Genomic DNA, 16,237 nt, shown 5'->3' on the forward strand with positions numbered 1-16,237 from the left:
ATGGAAACTAACCCTACCCAGAAACATAATGGTTTTAACACAATAAGAATTACTTAAAAACAAAACTAAAGAGTGACTGCGTGCCTTACATATTAAAATGTGAGCTGCATTGGCTTACAGAATTACTCTTTGCTGTATTGTATTTTCCGTAAACATGTTCACTAGAACTTATTAAAAATGAAAAATTAGATTTGTTCTTGACATTGGTTATGGTAACTTTACTGCTCAATATGGCACCCATCCAGGGGAATATATTTCAGAGCTTTTAATGCAAATCTTGGCAGTCTGCCTTTGCATTACTGTTGGCATAAAACAGCGATAAATAATGCTAAGACATCCCGCTGACAATTTTAGGATCACCCTTTGTTCATTTTATGGGTCATACATATATATATATTTCCAGAGCAGCAAGACAATAACATTATTTTTGCACACATTAGCACTGCATGAATGCTTGGTTGCATTATTTGCATCATACAGTTTCTCTGCTATTAACGATATTTGCCCGTGATCCTTAAAAACAGCTGACTCATAACCTTAGCCCCAAGTGTGTTGAGTTCTAGCAAGCACAGTCCTTCACCTTCAGTATAGAGTTTGTGATGTGCAGACAAGTGGGTATAATTCACCTGTGTGAATTCTGGCTGAATCCCAGTGAAATCACCAGACCTGGACACCTTCATAATGCTCGATCAGAGAAGGAAGTTTATTGGTTTGGTCTGCCAAGCTCAGAATACCAGCATAGCATTCAGCAGCTTCAGACAAATTGGCTGCTACTCACATCATAACTTATCATTTTAGCGATAATGTAAATTAGCCAAACATTTCATTGGACCTTGATTAATATATATATATATATATATATATATATATATATATATATACACGTGCTGTTTTTATGGTTGGTTAATAGATTCATGGAGTCAACAGTTTCAAAGCTAAATCCATGCTCAAGGGGCTAGTTGTTAACACTTCTTTTTGGATGGGCTTTTGTTTTGGGATGGGGAATATTATGCTCACCTTTTGTCTGCTTCAACTTTTGGGAGTTTCCAGAAAGGAGCGTGATGTACTATAGTCATCATAACTTCTTACTAGGAATCCAGGATTCTGCCAAGATTCAGCTTTTTTCAGCAGGATTCGGATTTGGCATAATCCACTCTCCTGGCTGAACCGAACACGAATCCTTAAAACCATGTGACTCTAACACGGAAGTTGAAAGATTTTCAGCACTCTTTAACCCTTCTGTATCCTAATTTCCATATGTAAATTTGGATTTGGCTTGGTATTTGACCAAATCTTTTACGAAGGATTCGGGGTTCGGCCAAATCAGAAAATAGTGGATTTGGTGCATCCCTACTTCTTACTATGTAAAATAAGTTACATTTAGCTGAAGCCATAGGAGATTATTTATATGTGTGTATATATATGTATACATACACATGGGTCATGTGCAAAAACCTTCCTGGGACTGATATCACCCAAGTCATTAACTCAGTAATTAAGATATTGTCTTGTCTATTACATAAGTTGGGAGAGGAGAATTTAGGAACCATGGGGGAAGAGTCTTATGACAGCTGAATTGCATTTAAAGCCTTCAGATTAGGTCAAATACAAAGTGCACATCACATAGGTGCAAATGTATTCCTTTTTATGTATTTATTAACCCTTATTGGCAAAGTTGAGGGGGGGGCATTTACACAGATTCTTGCATAGATTATTCATCATTCACAGCAGTTCTTGCCCTAGTGGAGGTAAGATTTAATTATTCCTCTATCGTATTCACACAACACATACCTATCTGTATTCTATATAGTTAATATAGGTTGGAAAAACACTCATCCATCAAGTTCATCACTACTGTGTACAAATCTTGATACAGGGGAAGCAAGGGATTGTCCATGCAGTAGTTCATGCCATTATGGTAGGTTAGCAAGAAAGTCCTAGTTGCTGGCTGAATCCATCTCTGCATTTCAGTTAACTAAAAACATATATTTTGAAGGTTATCTTTATTTGCTTTATAATAATGATGGCAATAAAGATAGTAATAATGAGAACCTTTAGCCATGGTAGAATTTACACCTGGCTCTCTCTGTATTCTGTAATTTCTTTGTAGTAATGAAGTTGCGTGGGAATGTATCCCCCGATGTATATTTCTGCTCATTAGCCTGTGTTTCAGCAATTGTTTTCTTCCTTACTTAGTGTTCTTCCCCAAAATATCAGAACAATATACAGCGGATTAGAAACAGACAACATTTGCGAGGCTGTTCTGCAATATAGCGTATGCTTTAGAGGAATTTCTTGTGTTATTAAAAGCATCTGTCAGTCATTTTAATGGTTTGGAGTTATCTGATTTATGAAACTATCGAGAAACCATCTGAATTGACGTACTTGCTCCAGACAATATAACACTTGGCAAGACATAGTGATATCCGCCAAGGTTAAAATGTGTTCCCTCTAGTTGTTTTACCTCGGTTAAACTGCACAGGCTGTGAAAGAGGTTATGGTACCAAGTATTCCACACAAATGTCTTCACACTAAAGCTTTGGTTTTAGATGAGATTTCGGAATTTAGGGTGTGAATAAATAAGGGGGATTTATAGAGCTTTTGTTTCCTTTAATGGTCTTTCAAGAATAACATTGTTATTTGTAAGTGACATCGAGGGCTTTCAGTTCTACAGTTGCTTGATAAGCAAAGGGCAGTGTTGGGGTTGGTTAAAGAAGAAGGAAAGATAAATACTAAGTAAGCTTTATACAGCCATACGCACTCACAGAAACGCTGCACTAAGTCCTCTATCAAAAGAAACAAATAATTTCTTGTCTCCTTTTTGTAAACATGTTGTTCTTAATTTCTGTGCCAGAGTCTGAGCAGCTCTCTCCCCTCTCCTCTCCTCTCCCCCCTTCCATTAGAAAGCTAAGAACTACGCTGGTGCAGTGCACCCAGAACTCTAATCTGTAAAAATCTCCTAAATGGGGCTCAGTCTACTCACTAACTACCCTACTCCTATCTCTCACACCATGGGCAAGCTACGACAGAACATATTTTATCAATAGCTTTCCTATCAGGTCTAGTCTGCCACTGGGTCCTGTATGTCTGTCTAAATAGAATCATTTGACACAGGAACAGAAAACTCTTTCATACTATCATAGGACCCAACTTAAGTGTCTAAGAACTCAAGGGCACTGCCTGCCTAACCATTTTATTAGCGACCTACACTGCTAAAAACATGCAGTAACCCACAGAGAAGAAAACAAAGAGATGACCCACTAGACTTGAGGCTATTGTTGCTTTCAGATCTCACAACAGGTGAAAATAGACCAGTCAGTGGCTTGTGTGCATATTACCTACCTGTCTGATACTAGAGTTGTTAGCCTCAATCGGCAGCCCCAGAATCACTGCTGACACCTACTGCTTATAAATTAAGCAAAATCATAAATAAATGTTAAGAGGAAAAAAAGCACATGCTTGATGCAATAATATTTTACTTCATAGGAAAATACACCTGCATAATGTATGGGTTTTTCAATGGGTATATTTAACTGGGCTATAAATAAAGCTGAAGAAATCTGCACAAGAAGCAAGCCTTGGTATCCCATATCCCATATGGGGCACTACTTCTCTCATCCCTGAAGTTCATGCTCTTTCCCCTGCCTCCTATAGAGGCTTAGCAGCTGTTTCATTACAGTTCTGTTTGTGCTTTACAATCTTTACTAACTAGGTGTTTATCCCTTCATGTGACCTTTTGAAGGCTCCTTTATAGCCATCAAAACTTTCAAAACCTTGATTTAAAAATGCATGATGTACAACGCTTTAAAATGTCATTTATGGAAATTATGGTTGTTGAAAACAAGAAATCTTGATTGCATTTTTCTTGAGTGGTCAGATTTAGAGAAGGTTAGACACTCCCTTGGTAAAAGTACATGTCACACACAATTGGGTAATATCTTATGGATATTTTCTGTATTTACTCCAGGGGTTTCCACCAAGAACATGAAGGCCAGAGGCTAAACATCTTCAGTTTAGTGTTTGTTTTTTTAATTAGGTTGCCCCATTTTATTATGGCCCAGAAGCATAGAAAGAAAGTAAATCGGGGGTTACCCCATAACTGGAGCTTCGGTAATGTGCTCACACTAATCCAGCATTCCAGGAAGGTTTGGGATATAGCAGCATGCATAAATAGACCCCCTAAGCTCATAAGTACATGTATACAAAAATCTAATCAATACTTAATCTGGATAAAGCAAGTTAGGGGTAATATGAAGCTTAAAAAATGTCTATAGTGTCAAGTTACACAAGCATCTCACACTGGTGAGCTATAAAAAAAAGGTTTCAATGCTGTTTGCATTATTCTGCCTAATATTTTCTGCTTTTTTAAATGAAGCATCTTTGACTGGAATAGTAGTATATTAGTGAAATCCTAAACTCCTTTAATGTTATTAATTACAGTGATACCAATGTCGGGTCACCTTGATACATTGTCCATTTGGCACAAAGTAATTTCCTGTTCCCTAGCACCTTAATATATATCCAGTCTTATAGGAACTGGGCACATTATATTCATTTGTCAGATTCAAGCTCATGTACCCAGGAGCCTTATGCATTCTGGGCTCCATTCCAAATATCTTACTAAACTTTGAATGTCTATTTTATGTATCTTGTATGCTCCACAGCATTTTCATAGGGGAATGGCGGTTCACATTTATTAAAAAAACGAAAATACAAACACCAGACACATTAATGCTGCTTGACTTCCTTATGTACCCATCCAGTTGTATTCTGTTATCTTTACTGTGGTTGGTTGATTACATTAATTTCAGAGTTTTCCTCCTGGGGTGGTATGCATATTAAGCTGAAAGAGTAATGTGTCACATACAATGATTAAAAAACATCCTAACTTGCTTACTAACTTTAACGGCAAAACATTTAATTATAGCTGTTATTAATAATCTGTTAGTGCCGATCAAAATGTTTTTACCTTCTAGGTATCCTCTGGTTGGTAAAAGTGTAATAAATGCTTATAATGCCCTCCCCTACTCTCTCTTCTTGCTTTTCTAAACTTTAAAAGTGCCAGTACTTCCAAAAACTGATAGCACAATCATCCTATTAGCAAATAGTGGGACGCAAGTTCTGCTTAGAAGCATTTGGATTGTGTTGATTTGGTTAGATGGGAAGAGAGGCTAAAATGTCCAATATTTTCTGCCCCATTTTGCACTCTGTCCTGGCTTATGTTTAGTTCTGGAAGATTTACTATAGAAAATTGCCAGTTGCTGCCCCTGCTTTGTTGAAAATAAAAGCATTAAGGGGGACCCTACACCCAAAAATGACTTTGTATAGTAAAAGAAAACATGTGTTTTCAATATACATTTTTATACATTTTATGTTCTGTATATTTTCTGCACTCCTGGTTCTGACTCCTAAAGTAATGTAGGCAGCTGATAAAAGCTGATTAAAAGAACAGGAGGAGACGGGACAATCATGCAATGTTGTTTCAGGAGTCAGACCCAAGGATCAGAGGGGGATAAACCCACACATTTACACAACTTAAGAACCACTGAATATTTAGCAATCAATGCACTGTATATTGGTAAGTTGCTTAGAACATTGTGTGTCTATGGAAAGCCAAAGCAATGTGTAGGCTCTTCTACCAGTGACTCCTATTTACGGTGGAAAGGCATTTCAGAGCAGTTAGACCACGGTAGCAGAGATCTATTGCAGATAGAAATGGCTGCTATAGTTAGGGTTGCATATACACTTCATCTTCACATTTTCTTTGGGATGCAAAACTATGCACACCTCCAAATGGCTGCAAGTTTTGTGTAATATTAAAGGAGAAGAAAAGGCATTTTGGCATTTTACTGCCAATAGATTTGCCACATTAGTGCCACCTAGAACACTATATTTATTAAGCAGAAAGCTTTACCATACCTGAGTAAACAGCCCTAGAAGCTCACTCCCATTAGCAGATGCCATTTTATCTTGGTCTTGGTAGCTTCCTGCTGCATTTATAGCCGTTGGAACCTCAGATCACACATTCCTAAGGGAGGCGGGAGTGAGTCCTTATGCATTCTTATGGGAGAGTGGAGCAGGAGAAGGGAAGGGGAGAGGGAGAGAGAAGAGAACTGAGCAGTAGTGATGAGCGTTTTTTTTCGGCAGGCATGGATTCACAGTGAATTTCCGCATTTCGCCATTGGCAAATTGTTTTGCGTAATTTCCGTGAAAATTCGCAGCAGAAAAATTTGTTACGCAGAATTTTTTTTTGTCATGCAACAAATTAGGCGCAGTCGTGTCAAAAAGCACAGATGACAAAAAAATATACGTGGGTGACAAAAATAGCCGCAGATGACAAAAGAAAATTGCGCAACAAATGCATTGCGCAAAATTTTCTTGCCGTTTCATGATATTTATGGCGAAGCAAAATGGGACAGATTCACTCATCACTACTGAGCAGACTTGTGCCCCAAACCTGAAGGAGCCCTAAAAGAGAGGAATTCTGACACAGAAGAATACAGAAAAGAAATCCTGTGTTTCTTTTGATAGAGGACTCAGCAATTCTGTGAGTGCTTATGGCTGTATTTACATAGACCTTTCTGTTAAAGCTTACTTAGTTTACATAGTAACATAGTAACATAGTAAGTTGGGTTGAAAAAAGACATATGTCCATCAAGTTCAACCATAATGCCTATATATAACCTGCCTAACTACTAGTTGATCCAGAGGAAGGCAAAAAAACCCCATCTGAAGCCTCTCTAATTTGCCGCAGAGGGGAAAAAATTCCTTCCTGACTCCAAGATGGCAATCGGACCAGTCCCTGGATCAACTAGTACTAAGAGCTATCTCCCATAACCCTGTATTCCCTCACTTGTACTGAGAGTTTTTACCTTTCCTTCTAATTTAAGGTAAAAATATATGACTGCTCCAAAAATACAAAGCTGTGAGTTGTGGATCCATCTGGTATTTTGAATAGAGACAAACCTTCCTTCCAATGAAGCTGATTATTTGTCCTTTCCATTTTCAGGTTTCCTCTGCAAGCCATGTGAGGCAGGTTTTGTTCAGGACATCAGCTCAGTAACTAATTCCAGTTTAACTACAGAGACTTTGGCTATTTTTCCATTCCACAACCAGTGATATTGCTTGCTCTGTTCTGTAGGTCATACCAAATAGGAATTATAGAAGGTGCACGAGGCTTCTCTAGCTTCAGGGAAGTCCCACATACAAAATAAAACAATACAATTTATTCAGTTTTAAGCACTGTAAGCAGGAAATTGTTGTCGCAGAAGCACAAGGTTCTGCAACTAAAACTGATTCTAAAAATAACCAAATGCATAATGCATCTTTGCTTGAACAAGTAAGACCTGATAATGATGGAGTATAACTTATGTTACCATGGACTATTGTTTATCTACAAATACAACTAAAACTTTTATAATCAAGAGGTTTGGTTGAATATAAATAGCTAAGGACAGCCTCATATACTGCTAACAGGTCATAAAAAGATAGTAAATGTAATGCTTAGATTAAATAGACATTATTTTGTACATAGTTACATAGTTGTAGAATGGAGCTTCCATTTGAAGCAGCGTAGGGGGTTTCTCACGGTGAGGGCAGTGAGGTTGTGGAATGCCCTTCCTAGTGGTGCAGTAATGGCAGATTCTGTTAATGCCTTTAAGAGGGGCCTGGATGAGTTCTTGAACAATCAGAATATGCAAGGCTATTGTGATACTAATATCTACAGTTAGTATTAGTGGTTGTATATATAGTTTATGTATGTGAGTGTATAGATAGGTCAGTATAGGTTTGTGTGTGCTGGGTTCACTTGAAAGGTTGAACTTTGACTCTTGTCTTTTTTTTAACCCTATGTAACTATGTTTCTTTGCAATCTATCCTTCAGCCTGTTCTCTATCCAATTACAAATAACATAATTAAGGCCAATATTCCTTTTTTTGATGAGTAATAGGACTACCTTCACAGGGCATTTTTTTAAATGATATAGCCCATTTTATTCTAATACTGTAGACTTTACTGTAGACTTTTTGCTGTAGACTTACTTCACATACACTATATATAGTTCAATTTTGACAAAATTAACATATTTTTCTTGTCAAAAAAAAGGTTATCCAAATCATTAAAGTGGTATCAAAGCAGTGGAATTTCAGTAACGGTTTAATATTTCAAATTAAAATTTACTCTAACAACTTTTTTCCTAATTTAGATGAAAACGCTGGCCTCATACAATAGGTGCTTTTCACACCCCTTAAATATATGAAAAAGGAAAAATATTAACTCAGTATAAAAGCATAGACTCAAAAACTTCATTTTGGCACTTTTGGTGGGTGTGCCCTCTATTTCATGTAATGGAGCCAAAAGCCTGGACTTAATATTTTTCTTTGCCCTTAATTACCGACAACATCATTGCAAGACCTTAACCAGAGAGTGCCAAAGCACTAATAATTTGCTATACTAAATCTATTAGTTGTAAAAATTAGCTTCTTTGATAACGTCTTGTCTCGTTATTTTGCCTAAACAATTTTGACTAGTGAAAGGGATGCATTAGACTAAGGAAATTCATCTACAGAGGCTTCAGCTTAATAAAGTTTGGAAGGTATAGGAGAAATGGACATACTGTGTAAGTTGTACAAAATCAGCTACAAAATGTCAGTTTTTCTGGGAAGGTCTGACAAATCTTTCAGTCTCCAGAGAAGAGGAAATATACAATTGTCAGGGAAACTGAAGTACGGATCTTGTGAATTATGCAATATCTGTCACATTGTGTTTGTAGTAAGCATAAAGTCTGACTCAGAACTTGGGCTTGACAGGCTGTTGACACATTGTTAATCCACAAAGTTGTTGTCAATAGATGAACAAGCGCGTTCCAAGCTGTAGGAAAAAAAACCTGCATGTTTCTTACCAAAAAAATTCCAGATATACAAGATATGTAAATGTTTAGCTTCTTTAGTTGTTACAAACACCACACAAGTCACTGCTCCACCAAAGTTTCTTTTCCGTGACTGTCCCTATAGATAAGAAATCTACAGGCTTAAATGACAGTTTAGAGAAGGGTGACATTTTAGTATGGGGAGGCTACCAATATCTTCCCATGGGAGAGCTTATTGTAGACTTATATTTGGCAGTTAGTCTCCTTTTGGGAAGGCTAAACCTTCATTATTGCCCACATATGCTATTTGAGGGGTAGAAAAAAATAAACAAATTTTTCCATACGAAAGAAGCCCATTCCATGTTTGCCTGTTGTATGGGCTGCCTTGTTCACTACTGGGGAATAATATGGGGTCAGTTGCTCCCCCACGTTATCCAGAAAGCTTAGAATTATGGGAAAGCCATCTCCCAAAGAGTCGATTATAAGCAAATAATTCTAATTTTTTTTTTTTCAAATAAAACAGCACCTTGTACTTGATGGTTACTAAGCTGCCTGAAATCATATTGGAGGGAAAACAATTTTATTGGGTTTATTTAAATTATTTTTTAGCAGACTTAAGGTATGGAGATCCAAATTACAGAAAGATTCTTCATCCAGAAAACCTCAGGTCCCAAGCATTCTGGATAATAGATCTTATACCTGTTCCCCTCATACCTTCTGCTCTCCTTTGTTTCACTATTTTCCTTTTTTATACTTTATTTATCTATTTATTTATTTATACACTTTATCTCCTATTATTCTTTCTTGGTCTGTAAGAGGTAAGTCTGTGATGCTGTGGAGTATATTACTTTGTTCAGCGTATGTCCCTTAGGTAGAACTCATATCTACCATCTATTAATTATCTATCAGCGATATATCTATTTTATTTTAAGATATTTTCCTGTTGCTGAAAGCCTACAGTACATGTATTCCTATCTCAGTCGAGGTTTTCTTTTGTATTCTACAGGTTCTCGGAATATGTCCCAAGGATATGAGAGCTGATATTTGCGTGCATCTAAACAGGAAGGTTTTCAATGAGCACCCAGCTTTTCGTTTAGCCAGCGATGGCTGCTTGCGATCATTAGCTGTGGAGTTTCAAACAATTCACTGTGCTCCAGGAGACCTCATCTACCACGCGGGTGAAAGTGTGGACGCCCTCTGCTTTGTGGTGTCAGGATCACTGGAAGTCATTCAAGATGAGGAGGTGGTAGCAATACTAGGTAAGGTCATGCTCTGTGAGACGTATATTACAGTTCAGTATTCTGCTTAGGGAAGTTTATTCAGCTTCTCATTAAATTAGCTTAATCCAGTACACTTGACTATGCTACACTTCTTCACAAAGAATAATTGTTGAATTATATTAAATGTATCCATAAATTCACATATTGTATTTACTCGATGTGTATAAATGTATTTCCTGGTATTTATACAGCACTGACACATTTCTGTCGTGCTACCTCATTTACATCAGTCCCTGCCCCAGTGGTCCCATATTTACTTATATATCCATGGTAGGGGTTTGGTAAACAAAAAACGCACCCATATGCCTAGCTGTGGGTACCCAAGTTTTTATTCTTCATTGTGCAGAAGCTGTAAATGAAATACATTTATTAGGGCAGAGACAAGAAACAAAGAGCTACTTAGTAGCAGCTACTTGCCACGTTACTTAATGCCAGAAAATCCCCTGCCATAAACTAGACTGAGAATTGCCTCTGCTAAAACACACATAGAGAATTATCAGTAAACAATCACCATCGTCTGTTTTTGTAGCCGTGACAAGTAGCTGCTACTAAGTAGCTCCAAGTGTGTTCACTCTTACCTTTAGAGGAAACTTTGGTTGACTTCGGCAAATCATATCGATGCGTATGCCATCCAACCGCCTATTTACATTCTTGCCGGTGGAATGGCATTGCGGGGCGACTAATCTCCCCATCTGCCACTCCCCTTAACAAAGTATCTGCTACTATTTGCCCAGTGTGTCTTCACTCTTATACTCTGACCTACAGTGTCTTATGCTTTACTTGTCAGTGATGTGAAGGTTCACAATATATAAATGCCTAAGGACAGCTAGGTACTAGTTTTTGATCTGTTTATATAAGCAGCTCTATACAGACTGGCTGATTGGCTTCAAGTTTATTTGAATGATCGCCAAACACAGAGGAGAATTTTCCTCTAGTTGCCTGTACTGTTATTCTGCAAGGTCACATGCAGGGGTTTTGAAGATTTTTTTTATTTTTTTTCAATTTTCCTCACTCTACTATACAGAGAGTAGGACAGGGTCGAGAGCATATTCCCACCCCCCAAACAACTAGAAGTTCTGATTGGCCTGTACACCGTCAAAATTAATTTCCATGCAACAAGAATACATTGATTGTACTTTGTAATGTAATCTCTTTCTTTAAGTTGACCTTTAAAGGGGCAGTATACCCCCTTGTTCAATGAAAAATGACTTGTGCTGAACATACTTCTTGCCTCTAGTTTGAATTAAAACTATGGGTTTTATTATATAAACAGGAAAATTAAAAGTACTCCATGTTTGTCCCATTCAAAGCAGATAATTAAATAACCATAGAACAGCTAAGCAGAAGTACATTATGCAGGGGGATTATCCCTGCACTGGGTATTATAACATGGACCAAACATGGAGTAGCTTCAATTTCCATATGTGTGATTAAAACAGTAGGCAAAAAATAAGCTCAACACAAGCTCTATTGATTGCACTCATGTTGAACCAGGGGATATAATGTTCTTTTAAAGCAAAGAATTATTCACTGAATATACATATAATACAGGCTTGATCATATCAGGACACAAATTGAACCTCTTCCTCTAAGATGGATAGTGACAATATACACGTTCCAGTGGACTTTACCTCAGTCAGGCTTTCTATTTTACACAATTAACTCTTAACCCAGAGTGTGCAATTGCTCTCTACTGTGCTAAATTTACTTAAGGAAATGATTTTCTGTCTCAGGATTAACAATAAAGGTAATAGGAGTCACTTACATTTAGCACCGCAGTGTGTAAAGTGCAATTTTAGTTGCAGTCGGCACGTTTTTTTTTTTTTACCCACAATGCAGTATTTGCCCACTAAAAACTTTCTAAGTCCAGTTGCCATTATTTCCAGCATTTGGCATGAGTGACTAATGTGTCATAAGATGCATGGTGTGGGAGCCAGGAACAAGCGAGGGAGGCAGGGTGAGCGGACATGGGCAGGCAGCAGTTGAGGTGCGCATGCAGAGCCCCTCTAACAATGTTTTGTGGGGGAGGGGGACTTGGCACAGTCTAGGTGCGGTGCTGCTCTAAATCATTTCTTTATTAAAAATTTGATTTGCTGTAAGGTCAGAAAAGCTTTTATTTCTGGGTCCCAGCTAATGGAGAATGAATAATTTGTGTGCTTTTTGTGCATTTTTTAGAATCATTAACAAACTTGATCTATTGATGCAGAACAAATAAGGACTTTCTTTATTTTTTTTTAACAAAAGGCCTTTAATTCGTGTATAACCTGATTAATGGCATTTCAACTCAAACTGAAAAGGATGCAAGAACATTTAAAGAAAGGGTAAATTGTGCAGGTTTCAGTGTGATCAACTTAGTAGTTTGGCGAGAATGAAACCGCACAGTTCACCATATTGTGCAAGGACAGCACTTGTCTGGATTATTTATACTTAGGGGACTGGGTAGAATTTAATAGCATTTTTTAACACTTTTCATATCTGTCCAGAAAATGCTTTTTAATGTGTCCCTTCATGAGAATTGATTCAACTGTTTTGAGCTGTTGAATTTAATTCTTTTCTACTAGTGATAAGCGAATCTGTCCCATTTTGCCTTGCAAAACAATTTGCGAATCTTTGAAGATTTGCGAAATGGTGAAAAATTTGTAAAAAGCTCAAAAAACTTATCGCGCTTCAAAAAAAATTGTTGCACAATTTTTGGTCACGTGGCAAATTTTTCCTCTGCAAATGTCTCTGCCCCTTTTGCAAAAAAATCCACCATTGGCGAAATGCAGGAATTCACAGCGAATCCATGCCTGCTGAAAACTTTTTCTACCAAAATGTATGAGCAAGTAGTTTTGGGGAGCCTACAGAATCAATACAAACCAGGATTTGTAAGAGCCACTTGTAAACAATAATAAGAAGTTATAAATCTGCTCCTATGATGTGTTCTCAGGTTTCTCCATCTCAGTGGGTTTCCCACCTATCCTCCATTTTATTAGTGATTTATTTTGTATTTGATGTTGTTAGCTCATCAAAACAAGATAAAGTGTTAAACACTTGTGTAAACAGAAATTTATCTCATCAATACACTTAACATAACATCTACTCTTTGATGCAGCGGTGTCTAAGCCTGGGTAAATGTGAGAACATGAAAAATATACTTTGCGGTTGGATTCCATTTATTATTAATGGCATAAATCATCTGAGTAGGAGAGAGAGGGCATTTCTAGACAAGTACAGAACAAATGAATCTATGGTTGGGCCTTTCATCACTGTAGTAGCAAAGTTGCACAATTTATATCATTTTCATGAAAATTATGAAAGCATACGTTACAATCAACAGAGATATCTAAAAGATTTTCTCAAACTTAATTTTAAATTTAATTTTACAGTGGAATAAGGATTTTTTGAGAGTTTTTCAATTATTAAATATAATATTAGATAGATTTTCCAGGGAGGAAAACTATTGAAATATCCTCATTTAATGGTCAGGGGAGTTCATTCTTCCTTCATGCTATTTAGAGATACTTTTATTTATATTTATTTTATTTATATCTTATAAATATTTATATTTCTTATCAGTTTTTGCATCAATAAGATCTGCTAAAATTATTGGAAAGGGTTACTGCAAAGGCTCCGGATAAGTAACAGTATCTTGGAGAAGATATAGACCTCTTAGTGCACAAGTGCAATGACACCCGCGACACTTTGTCACCTGCAGGAAAGGGAAAGCACCCAACAATACCTGGCAATCGGCTTGTTTTAGAATTGCCACATAGACTTCACAGGAGGTGATCCCGTACAATATTGCAAAAAGAACTGCTTTTGCAGTTTTGTACAGCTGTGAAGTGTTTTACAGGTGATTATTACAGGTGATATTTTTCATTTATAGTTTAAAGAAAGAAACGATTTGCATATCACCTATAAATGAAACCATTTTTGTTAACGTTGTGGTGAGGCAACATCTACATGAATGATGGCTTTAAATATTACAAAAATACTACTTTAGCTTAATTTGTAGTGGTATATATTTGGAACAGCTGTCTGTATTATTTATGTTATACTTAACAGACCATATTTCCCTGCTGTTCTTTTCATTACAATCTACCTCCTGCAGAACAGGCCTTTAGTTCACTCCACTATTTTTAATTTGAGGTTTTTGGGATTGAATAAATATATTACAGAAGCTAATAATATCCATGATTTAAACTCTTACAGATTATAGGAAATAAAAATGTAACTGATGTTTAAATCAGTGCAATCTTTTGCTTTTTATCTAAGTTGGCAGTCAGTTCCTTGCTTACTCATTGCAGAATGCTCAAATAATTTACTTGACTTACCTTTGGTGAAATTAAAAAAAAATGACCAAATTAAAAAAAATTCCAAGTGGAGCTTCTAATAGTGTCTGAAAAAGGGCCTCAAAATAAAATAATCTTGTCTGAAGTCATGTTTTAATTATACTCATAAAAAGGTAGGATTAAATTATTTGTTTTATGTTTCAAAGCTTTGTTATTTAGTGCTTTGTACAATTATTTTTTTCCGAAAGGAGAAGGAAAGGTAAAACTAAGTAAGCTTTATCAAAAAGGTCTATGTAAATACCCCAATAAACACTCACATTAATGGGGCTCTAAATCCTCTATGAAAAGTACCACCTTATTTTTTTCCTTCTATTCTGTACACATGATCTTCTGTGTCAGTTTTCCTTCTCTCAGGGCAAAGCACAATCCTGCGTAGCTTCCTCCTCTCTTCCCCTCCCTTCTCCCCTCAGCAGTGAGAGGTACAGACAGGAAGAGAGGTGCATGTAGGGATGTGACATCAGACCAAGCCAAAATGGCAGCTGCTAACAGTTAGGGCTCTTTACTCAGGTATGGTAAAGCTTTCTGCAGGATAAATATAGCATTCCAGCTTGCACTATTGTTGCTTTTCTATTGGCAATAAACTGCGTCCACAGCTTTCCTTTTCGGCAAAACTTTCAGATTAGATTAGTAATTTTAGTTGCAAAATTCCATGCATACTATTTCATACTGCTTTGCCCTTTAACATATATTTTTTGTTCTTTAAAGCAAAAATATATCTCCTTATCTGTGCATTGCTACTAGCATGTATTTTTCATTCAGGTTTTCATAGCAATATTCTTTTTGAGGGATATACTTACTGGTCTTTATTCCAGAAACGATAGAGATTGTGGCCAAAAGTATTTCTGCCTGATAAAAACAAAATTCCCATTTCCAGGTTTTGACTAGGCTGCTGGGACACCAGGTAAAATAGTGGTGGATCCTATGGGTGGTGTTATCTATGGACGCCCAAAAAATGTGGGTGAAGGGCAGAACATGATGAGCTAGCAGGGAAAACGAGAAAAGAAAACAAAAGACAATAGAAGAGAGAAGTGAACAGGAGACATTGTGGTGGCATAAAAAATGAAAGGAATAAAAGGACAAGGAAAGAAAATGAAATTAGGGGCCAGTAGTAGAGAGAAACCATGGAAAGAGACATAGGGCTATTTACCATGAATCATGTTTAGCACTACCTACAACTGTAAGAATATGTTCTAGGTGTCAGGTTTTCTGCTGAGCCCTTGGGCTCCAAGTTCTACATTTCCCAATTTCCTATCTTAAGCTGACCAAGTCAAAGAAAGATAGGGGGATGCAATAACAGTTCAGTCTGGAATGTAATGCCTGTGTAGTAACTAATGGCATCCTTGGGAAGCTAGTCCAGATGTATACATTATAGCAAAAAAAATGTATCCCATGATGGCAGGCTATAGACTAAACCAGGGGTCCTCAAACTATGGCCTGCAGGCTGTGTACGGCCCCCCATGTTCATTTACCTGGCCCTCACCGCTACTACCTGTCTGCCTCAGGGTGGTCCTCGGTGTCACGTCATCGCATCCCACCAGCCAACACTAATGGTGCACCCTGGGGCCGAGGAAAATGTTGAGGCAAAGAGGTAGTAGCTAGGGGTGAGGACGCATTGGGGCTAGAGGGCACAGTTTGAGGACAAACTATAGTCCGGCCCCCCAAAAGTCTGTGGGACTATAACTGGCCCCCTGTTTAAATAGTTTGAGGACCTCTGTACTAAACGATACCATCTTTAATATTTTGTTCTCTATATATAC

At 37.3% G+C, this 16,237-nt stretch overlaps 1 protein-coding gene and 1 long non-coding RNA gene across 7 annotated transcripts in view; one reads left to right on the plus strand and one right to left on the minus strand.

Moving 5' to 3' along the window:
- The window catches only part of kcnh5 (potassium voltage-gated channel subfamily H member 5), a 197,523-nt gene that overhangs the window by 170,112 nt on the left and 11,174 nt on the right, over positions 1-16,237 (plus strand). For all 6 annotated transcript variants that reach the window (XM_031890227.1, XM_031890226.1, XM_031890224.1 and 3 more), the window contains one exon: positions 9,873-10,125. In XM_031890227.1, the coding sequence (XP_031746087.1) occupies positions 9,873-10,125 (253 nt within the window). The remainder of the gene's footprint in view (positions 1-9,872; positions 10,126-16,237) is intronic.
- Positions 15,308-16,237, minus strand: part of LOC105948236 — a 123,190-nt gene continuing 122,260 nt past the window's right edge. The window contains exon 4 of the long non-coding RNA XR_001925197.2: positions 15,308-15,460. This is a non-coding gene — a long non-coding RNA (uncharacterized LOC105948236). The remainder of the gene's footprint in view (positions 15,461-16,237) is intronic.

This window comes from Xenopus tropicalis, chromosome 8 (genome assembly GCF_000004195.4).
Source record: "Xenopus tropicalis strain Nigerian chromosome 8, UCB_Xtro_10.0, whole genome shotgun sequence".
In the NCBI taxonomy this organism is placed as follows: Eukaryota; Metazoa; Chordata; class Amphibia; order Anura; family Pipidae; genus Xenopus; species Xenopus tropicalis.